This window comes from Phocoena phocoena, chromosome 12 (genome assembly GCF_963924675.1).
Source record: "Phocoena phocoena chromosome 12, mPhoPho1.1, whole genome shotgun sequence".
Taxonomy (NCBI): Eukaryota; Metazoa; Chordata; class Mammalia; order Artiodactyla; family Phocoenidae; genus Phocoena; species Phocoena phocoena.
The window spans coordinates 68776282-68788977 of NC_089230.1; the positions used below are offsets into that span (position 1 = coordinate 68776282).

The window sequence follows — 12696 nt, forward strand, 5'->3', positions numbered from 1 at the left end:
CCCAAAAAATCCTGGAGGGTAAATTTACAAAGCAGAGCAAGGTGTTGATATAACGTGCCTACTTTGTGAAAAGTAATTTTTTGAGATAGTCTTGTAAATAAATGTTTTATGTAAAAATCAATGAACTATGGCAGAGTTTCTAGTTTTAGTTAAAAAAATTCTTAATTTAAAACAATAAAAGAACAGTTTTAAAAACTTGATCACTTAGTTAAAAATTAAAATTCCAAATATAAATGTGTCATTTAATAGTTTAGACTTACACACTGCTGGTGGCAGCAAATGATTTACAATAATAAATATATACAAAAAAGGTATCTACAGAGTACTGTTACACATGAGCAGTGACCCGGTGAAACATATCAATCACACAGATAATTCAGTTTAGTTCATGGAAAGGACAACTGGCTGATAGAAATTTGAGGTTTAGCTCGACTATTTACAGTAACTGAAATATTGATTCTGTTCCTCAAGTCCCATAGGGATAAAAAAAAGTTTTACATGACAAATGTCATGTTGATTTTTTTTCCTTTTCTTTTTTTTTCTCTTTTGGCCAGGTTAATTCATGTCAGCAACAACAAAAGAAAAACAAAAAAGTTACACAATTCTAGCATGCTTGATGGCTTCCTATTTAAAATAAAACTGTAAATAATGTATTAATAGCACATGAGTTATCAGTTCTGCCCTCTCCCCGTGGCTTTGCCCATACTGATTTCTTTCATAACAGACACATCTGGATCATTTGAATGCACTTCAAGTTTTTTCAGACTGACGGTAGGTTTCATTTCCTGAAGTTGCTTTAAGACAAGCTCAGTGCAATTTTTAAGAGTCTTGTCTAAAACAATTTTTACATTATCACTGCACTGAAGCTGTGATGGATTGGCAAACTGTACAAAGGTTTCACTTTCTTTACAAGAACATATATGATTTCCACTAGTCACAGCAGTCTTGTCAACATTTTTTCTTGCATTTGAATGGGATCCTTTTCTATTCCCACTATTTGGATGGTCTTTGTCAGTATTTTTCTTCTGCTTCACTGCAGACTCCTCAAGAAACTTCAGAAATGATACTTCGAATCCCATTGGTTTAAATGAGCTCCAGTCAAAAGATGCAGGATGCTCCTCAGTGGTTTGTATTGCAACAGCGGTTTCTTCTTCCTTGTGCATACTACTGAACTCAACTGCCGGTGCTGGTTCGGCTTTTTCAACTTTCCTCTTTTTATTTTGGGAGACATTTTTTTCTTTATTAACTCTCTTCAAATTACTTGCTTTTTGTTTTTCTGACTGGCAGGGGTTATCTTCCTGAAAATCTTTACTAACATTTGAAGAGGTCTGAGCTTGGGTCTCCACACTTGTGTTGTCTTCATTTATTAATTTGGTAATAAATAATTCTGTTAGCTCATCCACTTCATCTTTTTCATTTTTTTCAACTTCCTTCTGTGGAACTACAGCTGTTCTTGAGTTATCACTGCTCTCTGATATACCCGTGTCAGAATCTTTCACATCACTCTTTTCAACTTCTTGCTCAGAAGTTTCCTTTAATTGTGAGTTGCAACACCGTTTGAAGACAATGAGAAGATTGCGGTGCTGTGATGTAAATGCCTTAGATAATTTGTGGCATTTATAATGTCTAATTATATTGCTTTCGCTTGTAACGACTGATGTACACCCCTTTATCATACATGGATACTGGGTGACAAATCTGCTCGTACACTCAGATAAGGCATCATTTCTAGCCTTTATAGAATATACATGCTTCCCACGTTTCAGAGAATAAGGCTTATTTTCTTCAATCTGCACAATCTTTGCAGTCTTGTTTTCCAAATTATTTTTTTTCTTTCGTTTGGTCTTAGGCATTTTGGTTCCTTCCCTTCCAGATCTGTATTTTGTCCCCCGGTGTTTAGACTTTGTCTTTTCTTGGTTTGCCTTGCTTGATATGTTTTCCTGACCAGGTGTTAATCTTCTTGGCCGAATCAGATGAGCTTTATGTTTGTCATTATGCTTATTAAAAATGTGTCGGAGGAGATTGGACCGGGTCGCATATATTCGGTCACAGCCTTCACAGTCACACTTGTATATGCCATCTTCCTCAGTTTTACTTCCCCTTGCCCCAATTCCATGATCTGCCTCAAGATGAACAACATAGTTCAAATATGTGGTAAATGAAGATTTACACTCTGACTGATCACATGGAAATTTCCCAACATCCACCGAAGCAGTCATACTTTCAATTTCCTCAGGAGACATCTCATGAAGTTTCATGTAGTGTTGTATGAGGCCAGTAATTGCTTGGAAAATTCGAGAGCAGTCACTCACCTGACATCGAAATTCTTTCACAGTCTGTTTAGTTTCAATTTCTTCACTGTCTTTACCAGCTTCGCTTTCCTCTTCAACCTCTGCAGAAAATGCAGGTAGATCTGATTTGTGTACAGCCTGGTAATGCAGAATTAAGTTTTGCTGTATTGTAAAGGCAGCAAAGCAACCCTGATGAACACATCGATAAGGTCTGTAGGGACTGTATCTTGTGGGAAACTCAAGAGATTGAGAAACTGGCTTCTTGCGTTTTCTCTCCTCCTTTTCTTTTTTATGTCTCCTAACTTTCCGTCCTTTGGTTTGTACATTTGTGAGAGAATTTGTATTACATTGTTCTGAAGTAACGGTCATCACTTGTGAAGAACTTTCTGTTTTATCAGGACTTTTTTTTTCTAGAAGTTGTTTTTCTGGGATCACTGCTATATTACTGAGGGTATTTTCCTTCATTGCACCCAATTCTAAAGCAGGGTGGAATTCCCTTTTATTTTCCTCTGTCATAGCTAGCTGTCTTTTTACTTGTGTAATTCGCGAGGCTGACGAATTTTCACTCTGAGATTTTCTTCCATAAGGCCTTTTTATTTTTAACTTTACCATTTCTTCTGTTGTAAAATGATGTACCAACTGACAGTGTGCCCGGAGATTCGAATTTCTTGTAAATGTCTTTGTACATGTAGGTACTACACATTTAAATGGAGCAAATTTCAACTGATTCTTCTTAATTTCAAGAATCATCTCTGGAGTGTACTGATGAATTTTACCGTAGTGCTTAAACAGTGCATCTTTTGTCATAGCACTGTAATTACAGCCTTGGTTTTGACACACAAAGGGTTTATTAACTCTGTCATTAAACTGAATGTTGCTTATCATTTCAGAAACTGGCTGAACAAGTGTGACATTTGGAATTGGTTTAACAGGAGTGGGAGTCAGTGTCACTGATGTATTTATCAGTACACACTGGGGTGCTGGAGAGGACAGGTCGTTTTCTAATTTTAATTTCTGTAAGCCTTCTAAAATCTCCTGTACTTGATCCTCCTTATGTAATATTTCAGGCTGAGGAATGTTACTTTTTGTCGGCATGACACCTATGAAGGAGGAAAACTGAGAAGAATCGGATAATTTGTTATTTTGTACAGTGTTTACTGAAGGAAGCTGAATGTTATAATTTATTTGAGCATTCTGTGATGTTTCACCAATACCCTGAGATCCACTTTTTACCTCAAGTATTTGAGAATTCATAGCACTTTTAATAATTTCAAGAGTCTTTTCAAAGTTTTGTATAACATTGTCTTCAGAAATCTGCAAATCAGAATTTATTGAAGGTGTGCATGAATTCAAAGCCATCATTTGGGAATCACCATTTTCAGTTTTTAATGTTAAGGGAGCTAACACTGTATGGGACTCAAGACCGGCTTTAAAATTTTCTTTCACATCAGTTATAAACAACTGATTGTCAACATTATTTAATTTCTGTGTTAGATTTTCCACCAAACCCTGAGGTTCACAATTAGGAATTACAGTTGAATGAAGGTTAGTAGTTGGTATCTCAATCCTCTTTGCTATAAGTCCCATTGCCGTTAAGTCACTTGTTACCAAGTTTTGGGGAGCATTAGGGGCAATTAGTGGAGGAGCAACTTTCTTTCTTCTCTTAGAAGCACTGTTTCCCTTTTTATTTAAATGACTAGACCTTGTGTTCTGAGGACCACTTATAACGGAAACTCGTGAACTGTTACTGATAAAATTTTGTGATGGCCCACTAGAATTAGGGAATGAACTAGAGCACAGACCATTTTCAACAGTCTTCAGTAGTAAGTCATTTGTTGGAAAAACAGGCAAACTGTTGCATTCCTCAATGGAGGAAGTTTTGGAGTTTGGTGTCCTATTCTGGTCTGTCAGCAGGGGGTTTGCATGGCATACAGTCTGCAGCAGGGCTGGCACAGGTGGATTTGGCATCACTGTTGCATTTACTGGTGCTGGGTCTGAGACACAACCTGGCGGAACATGAGAGAGCACGTCGGCACCCTCAAATGTACTGGGAATGCCGGCAGTTTCCAAAGCCTGTTTAATAATTTCGCTTCCCTCTTGACTAACACTTGTATTAAAGTTAGTCACACCACTCCGAGGAAATGTATTTGGTAAAAATGCTGAGGAGCGATTTTCGGCAGCAAGAAGTTGCAGGAATGATGGATCTTTAAAACATGCTCCTGGACTGAAGGCAGACTGCTGTGGCTGCTGCGAGTTTACTGCATTTGTGGAGAGAATCATGCTGGCAAGAAGAGAAGGCTGCCCGTTACTCTGCAGAAGTTCTTGAGCAATTTCTGCCCCATCCAGTGGTTTACAGTAAGATCGCTTAGACAAGTGTCCACCCAGAGATCTGGGGTTAGTGAAAGCCCTGTAACACCTGCTGCAGATAAATTTCCCATCTCTGATAATTGCTGGCCACTTAGCCCTTTTGTTGTGCTTGGGTTTTCTTTCCTTCCCATTTGGGCCCTGCCCACGGTCTTTTTTTACTTTTTCCAGTGCAGACTGTTGGGCACTGGTGCTACTGAAGTCATTTCCAACACTGACTTGTGAAGGAAAAATTGCATTCTCACCATTACCTCCCTTTAGAAAAGAGGAATTAGTGTTCCCTTCCATCTGTGAGGAAAAATGATTTGCACTATTTTCCAGCTGGGAAAAAACAGAATTAGTCCCACTATCTGCTGGTGAAGGGAAGAGAGACATTGAACTACTTTCTGCAGGTAACGGAAGGAAAGGATCTGAGCCACTGTCGATATTCAAAGGCAGAACTGTTTTGGTTAGATCTTCCATTTGTGCTGGCAAGGTAGTACTAGATAAATTTTCCATTTGGGAACATAACATACCACCACCTTGTTCATTTTTATCCTGAGAAGGTATATTTGGATTTATGACACTTTCCACTGAGGGCAAGAGTGGAGCTGACACATTTGCTAAATGAGCTGGGAAAATGGAAGGTGAGACATGCTGCAACTGATTAGAACAAGTAGGATTCCCATTGGCTTTGGTCTGTGGTGTAAAAAATGCATTATTAGAGCTGCTCACCTGTGATGGCAAAAAATAAACAAACTTTCCATTATTTGGTGTATTTAAGTTGTTAGCTTTCTGACCCCTTTTGCTTTTGCGTTGCATTTTGAATGCTGCATACTGGTCGGGGTGTGCTGTCTTCATGTGTTTCCCAATACTCTGTGAAGAGTTATAGGTTCGAGTACATCCCTCAACCTGGCAACTGAATTTCTGAACTGGTGCTTTTGGAGGCACTGATGGAGTTCCTAAAGAATTACTGAGGTTGGGCTGTGGTGGAACAAATGCGATACTTTCTAATGTCTTCAGAGGTAAATTATAAAGATTGGACGATGTTTTAACATTACCTCCACATTCAAACTTGGCAGTTGGTAAATTGTTTTGAAATCCTGCCTGATTTTGCACAGAAAAGGTCATCAGGTTGTTCACTTGTCTTTCTAAGTTTTGTGGAGTAAGGTCATCTATTTTGAGGGCTTCCGAATCTACTAAAGAATTCTGAGTAATCTGGGCTTCATTAAAACAAGCCTGTTCTTTTCTCTCTTGGAAACCTGTATGACACAAACCATTACAAGGATCTTCAACTGGCGTATGTAAGTCTGTGACCAGTGATTCACCAGTGCCTTGCACAGCTGAGTTTTCTTGCTTTCCAAAGTTATCCTCGATCCCCTGATTGAGGGATACCTTAATGGACACAGCTACCTCACTGGCCTGAAGCAGAGGAGCAGGGGCAGGGTTTTCCAAACCATTTGGCAATGGTCCATCAGCTTGCCTGAGCTCTGAAGCAGAAATCTGGTCTCGTTTGGTCACAGGTGATTCTGCCTTGCTTTTATCCCAAGCACCACTTCTATCTGCTGGGAAGGTGTTTCCCGTGCTGTTTTCTGAAGGAAGCACAGATCCTTCTTTCTTAGTGTTCCCTTCTGCGTTCTGATTCACTCTGGAAGGCTGAACAGAATCTCCAGAAGAATTAAGTTGGTCTTCAGGAGGCAGCACTTTTTCAGGAGTACTGTGATCATCCAGATGCTTTTCTAGTTCACTCTGAGAACGATAAACTTTACCACAACCTGTGAACTTACAAGTATAGGTATTATAATGTTGTGCTTCATGATCATATAGTAAATAAGCTTCTGAAAAAATTCTGCCACATTTAGGAAACATGCACTTTGCTCTAAAGACTTGATGTTCCTTTCGGTGGGTTAAGAGCTCTGCGTAACTATTAAAACCGGCCTTACATTTCATTTGTATACAGATATATGGTTTACTGCCACAGTGCATTTGTAAGTGATCATTGAGATGAGTAACACTTACAAAATGCCGTCTACAGTACTGGCAAATAACTTTTTTGCTTTGCATTTCAAGAAAGCGCTTGGCATCTTCATTATCCTTATGTCCCTTTACATGAGCAATTAAATTTTTAAAGTACTTAAAGCCCTTTTTACAAAAAGTTACAGGGCAATTGAATTCATTAACAGGTACTGGTTTCTGGACTGGGATCACCTCTGGCTCATAAGATTTGTCTTTGTCATCAGTTTCATCATCTGAACCATCATTATCATTAAACACTATGAAGTCTGTTGAGTAGAGACTATTCTTCTTGATAGGCCGCTGTTCCTGCTTGGCCACAGCATTAGTCTTCTGATTCTCGTTGGTAGTTGTGATCTTAGGAGGCCTTCCCAACCTCCTTAATGGTTTCATAGCTGCTAGTCTCTCTTTACTAGATTGTTTAACATGCAATGTGACATGAGGGACAAAAGTTTCTTTAGAATTAAAGTTCTTTGCACATATGGGGCAACTGTAAATCCCATCTTTGTAATGTTTTTGAGCATGTCGTACTATTCGATGACCAAGGAATTCTTTGTCACACAGCACACAATACTGCATGTAGGCTTGCCAGTTCCTGAACCTAGCAGATATAAATCCCCTCTCTCTTAATTGTTTTATCTCTCTCTTTTTCTGCTTTTCATCACAAATGTCTCTAAGAAGGCCAGAATTAGCACCAATTCCACCATTCATGGAAGTTTCTTTACTCTCTTCCTGATAGTCTGCTACTTTCTCATAAACCTCACTGTCATTTAGTTCATCTATTGAAGACACAATGGATGCTTCTTCTCCCATTAATGCAAGACACTGTCGTTTTAAGGTTTTCCAATCCCAGAATTCTGGATCAAAGGGCCACTGAGTTTTCAATACAAGTAAGAGCTCACAGCGTAGAGAATTTGGTATTGGAAGATTTTCTTCATCATATTTCTGGTCTGGTTGGTTATACAACATTTCCACAGCATAATATGCATCTACCGTAGGCTCAATAAGAAATTCACTCAGTTGACAAGCACGTTTAACTTCCAGATCATCAGGCAACAAGCATGAAATGGTCTTGCAAATAGATATTTTCACTTCAGTATTTTCTGTAGATTCCAGGCGAAGAGCTTTTACACATAGTTCTATACAAGTGGCAAGTCCAGCCCCTTCAGTCTGTGAAAAAGCAAGTAAGAAATGTTATCTTAATTTACACTCATCAACAGATTTGTGAATTTAGTAATTTTAAAACTGATGTTTGCTTTTCTCAAATTTTGCAATAACCAATATATGCAGATACCTCCTTCCAAAGCATTGTAGCTGTGTGTGTGTGTGTTTGTGTGTCTATGTGTGTAATGAACTGTAGAGAATAGCAGAAAAAGCATAAACGTTGAGAGCTAAGAGCTAAGTTAAGACGTGAGTATAAAATCATCTAACAGCTAGGCAAACTTGGACATTATTTAACTTCTCTGACCTTTCATATCACAATATAAAAGATGAAAACAACACAAACTGCATGAAACTGCTGTGAGCATTAATAGATATTGTGTATCTAAAGTAGTTGGTATAGTTTAGTATCATGTCTGGCACACATTAAGTGATCAATAAATGTCATTAATTTTATCACAAATTTCATTTCCTAAGTTTATATTTACAATCCTTCTGAAACAAAACCCTTAGTCCAATTACAAAACTGAGAATATCCCCATAATTCCTAACTCGTTAGTAATGAAAGGAGATTTTCCCATTTAAGAGAATAAAGTTACCTGTTCCTTAATATTGGGAATTCTAGTTCTATCATAAATTTGAATGCCAAATCAGCTACCTCATGGCTGGACCATCTTTTTTTTTTTTTTTTTTTAAGATTATTTTTGATGTGGACCAATTTTAAAGTCTTTATTGAATTTGTTACAATATTTCTTCTGTTTTGTGTTTTGGTTTTTTGGCTGCGAGGCATGTGGGATCTTAGCTCCCTGACCAGGGATCGAACCCACGCCCCCTGCACTGGAAGGCGAAGTCTTAACCACTGGACTGCCAGGGAAGTTCCTGGACCATCTTAAGAATTAGGAGTAGCAGGAGACACAATAAACTTTTTTCCTTTTGAATTAGTATCTTGAACTATTATTATAATATAGCAGTAATAAAGGTAAGACTCATATGAAAGATACATGTAATGAAGAGATAAAAATGGGTTTTACAAGGCTAAAAGAGAACAAATATATGAAAAATAAGCCAGTCACAAGATGTGGTCACATTCATGGGAATGAAATATGTGTGACATAAGATCAAAGGGCAAGAAAGTCAAAAAAGGTCCAAGAAAGCTGAGAGGATCTGTATTTTTACAGGTTAAGAAGGAAATACAATATTTTACTAAAACAGAAGCTTAGATTTGTGGGCCAAAAGGAAGGTGAGTGAAAGAGGCTGAGATGCTAACTGGCCATCTTAATGTTATAAATACATTTGAAACCTTAAGAAATAAGGCTAACAAAACAAACTATGTCAAAATTTTTATTCTTCTGAGTTTTCATCTTTGTGTGTGTCTGATTGAAAATTAAGTTTATAGGTAATATTCAGATCATAAACTGGTTATGTAACAACTGTTTTTTTTAAGAGCTGAGTTTGAATTCACAATTTCCCATAAGTACAATGTGATTAAACAAGTAATTAGCCCATAAAAACCTACTTAATAATATCAGTTAATGAAAGTACTGATAGCACCAGCTTGAATTTATGAGTCACAGGAGCAGAAACCTAAGTGAGAGCCATTCAGAGAAGAAATAGACTCATCCCCCTCTCTAGCACTGGCACACAGCAGGCAATCTTCTGAAAAATGCAAGGTTTTATCTTTGGTGTCCCCCTTTTCTATTCCTTTCCTCTGGCTGCCCAGTATCCTTGACCCAAAGCTACCCAAGGCTTACATGCTGATATTCCTTCCCCATTAACATCCCATTCAGCCCTTCCCTATCCACCCACAGCATCATGGCTTACCCTGCTTTAAAATTCTAAAATGGTTATTACCCGTGTCTTTCAGAATTAAATATAAACTTCTTAGCATGGAATGAATACAAAAGGGTCCTCACAGTCTGACCTATGCCTCATCTGGTCTAGCCTCATGTTTTATCTTTTCCCTATCCAAACAGCCTACACTCCAGGCAATGTGAACTGTAGTTCCCCAACTACGCCATTCTCCCATGTCTTGATACAACTTGTGATATTGTAATATACTGCTAAGAAATATATATTTTGGTCTTCCTGCCCCACCCCCAGTTCCGACATGGCTCCTAAAACCTTTGTAATTTCCTAAGTAATAATAGCTATAGGGGCATCTTTTGTTCCCAGCTTTTGAAATAGGTGAAATGAGTGTTTTTTGGTTATTTATAATAACGCCCTTTCGATCACACTGGAGTTTATTAATGAGATGATTTCTGAAAGCCCCTAGATAACCACACGCTGGGGGCTGTCAGGGGAACCAACCTGTGATCAGAGGGTTGAAACTTTCAGTCCCCCTCCCTTCCCTCCAAGGAGGAGAGAGAGGATGGAGGCTGAATCTATTATAAATGGCCAAAGAAGCCTCCATAAAAGCCCATAAAGAACTCGGTACAGGGGCTACCCTGGTGGCACAGTGGTTGAGAGTCCGCCTGCCGATGCAGGGGACATGGGTTTGTGCCCCGGTCTGAGAAGATCCCACATGCCGTGGAGCAGCTGGGCCTGTGCTCCGCAACGGGAAAGGCCACAACAGTGAGAGGCCCGCGTACCACAAAAAACAAAACAAAAACAAACAAACAAAAAAGAACTCGGTTCAGAGAGCTTCTGGGTTTGTGAACAAGTAGAGGTGGGGAAGAGTAGCTCACCCTCTCCCCCATACCTTGCCCTGTACATCTCTACCATCTGGCTTTTCCTGAGTTGAATCCTTTCAAAATACACCAGTAATCTAGCTGGTAAACTGTCTTCCTGAGTTCTGTGAGCCACTCTAGTAAATAATCAAATCTGACCAGAAAGTTGTGGAAACCTCTGATTTATAGCCAGCTGGTCAGAAGCAGGTGACACCCTGGATTCAAGACTGGCAGCTGATGTTGGGGGAGGAGGGCAGTCTTATAAGACTGAGCCCTTAACCTATGGATTCTATGCTATCTCTAGGTGAACAGTGTCAGAATTGAGTTAAATTGTAGGACACCCAGCTGGGGTCCGGAGAATCAGAGGATTGCCTGGTATGGAAAAAATCTCCTTGGTCATACTTGGTCATCAGGAAGTATTCAGTGAGTAGTGAACAGAAGAGAAAACAGTATTTTCTTTACACTACCTTTCATTCTTTTTCTGTTACTAGGAACACTCTCCCTCTCCAGCTTTGTTTGGCCATCACTATTTGAGAGTCTAAACAGACCAGTGGGTTAAAGGGCCCTCTTCTTTTATTCAATCAGCACCTACTTTACACCAGGCACTACGCTCAGCAATGTGCTCTCCCTCTCAGGAGTCTTGGTATCCCTCTATATTTGAAAGACCCATATTACACTGCAACTGTTAGTGTGTCTCCATCAATACATATGAGATCCTTAAGGGCAGGGCTATATTTTTCAACACTCAGACTTCAGGGGTCTAGGAAAAAGCATAAATAAAATGATGAACCAAGCTATCTGCTCCATTTCCTTTGCAAATCTCAAATAGAGTTTAAGAAGGAAACAATTATTTTAGGTAATATGTGAGCAGCTGAGCAATAATTTTCAACAACTCATGGAGTTTTGGGGAGAAAAGGGGGGGGCACCAGTTAACCCAAATCATCAACCTTGAGGCTAAATTTCATCATGTAAAAAAATGAGGAGTTACACTAGAACGCAGTCACTACAACATAACTTTAAGGTCTCTTTCATAGTCCTAAAACAATAATCATCTATGATTCTACTTTTAAGATAAAACCTCTGTTTGGTCAGATTTCAGAAAATAAAAACAAAGGGAGACATTTTATGCAATGGGAGACAAGATTTTGGGGCAGAGCAATTACCACACTGCACATTATCCTGCTCCCCTGGACAACTTTCCCAAGCTATTCACACTTTAAGTGCTTTTTTATGTGCTTTACTTCTGAGCCCAAAGTCTCTCTAGAAAAGCACTACTCAACAGAACTGTCTGCAGTGATGGACATGTTCTTTATCTGTGCTGTTCAATATGGTAGCCCCTAGTCACATGGAGCTACTGAGCACCTATAATGTGGCTACTGTAACTGAAGAACGGAATTTTATATTTTACTTAGATTAACTAGCCATAAGTGTCTGATGGCTACCATAATGGACAGTGTAGCTCTTGTCCAAGATTTTTCCTCCCTCCCCAACAAGGTCTCCTTGTGAGCAGGATGTAAGGTTGAGGGAGGAGAGTCCCTGTTACCTAACCTCCTCAATTCCACGGATTAAGAAATGAAATCCAAAGTGGTTAAAGTTACCAGGTGGTCAACAACAAGTCAAGATTTATACCCAGTTTGTCTGGCTTCTAGTTTCAAGTTCCATCTATTTTGCCATGCTGCTCTTTAAGTTAGATATAAAGTAGTGGCACAACCTATATTTTAAAATTACATAGAAACTTATTGTTAAGTTTATTTTTTAATTGCAGCGCTACGACATATAAAATGAAAAAGAAGGATGAGTTAAGGTTGATAAAAACTGGAAAGCAGAAGGACTCATTCCTGTTCTTTACTCCTGAAAATGAAGAGAAATTATTTCAGGAGAAGAATAGCAAAGATACATATAAGATTTACTGACCAGCTATAGATCTTAAAAGATATTTTTTGAAAAGTAAGAATGTCTTTTGGTTTCTACTTTCAAAAACAAAATTATACATTAATTAAAAATACTTCTTATCATATTACATCCCGCTTTTAAAGGATTCCTAAGACCTGTCTGGCATACCATTCCATGCAGTGCTAGCAACTTTGGAAAGTGACTTCCGTGTACATTTGAAGGGGAAATCAAGTGCATCCTACAAGGGTTACTATAAGAAAAATTAATTTTGTAAAAGTTGGATTCTGATTTTTGCTAATAGATAAATGGAAACACGCAATCTCTGCTCA

General features: G+C 38.6%; 1 protein-coding gene across 1 annotated transcript in view; it reads right to left on the reverse strand.

The window, feature by feature from the left end:
• ZNF292 (zinc finger protein 292) overlaps nucleotides 1-12696 on the reverse strand; it is an 86519-nt gene continuing 73823 nt past the window's right edge. The window contains exon 8 of the mRNA XM_065888994.1: nucleotides 1-7817. Coding sequence (XP_065745066.1) covers nucleotides 672-7817 — 7146 coding nt within the window. The 3' untranslated portion in view covers nucleotides 1-671. The remainder of the gene's footprint in view (nucleotides 7818-12696) is intronic.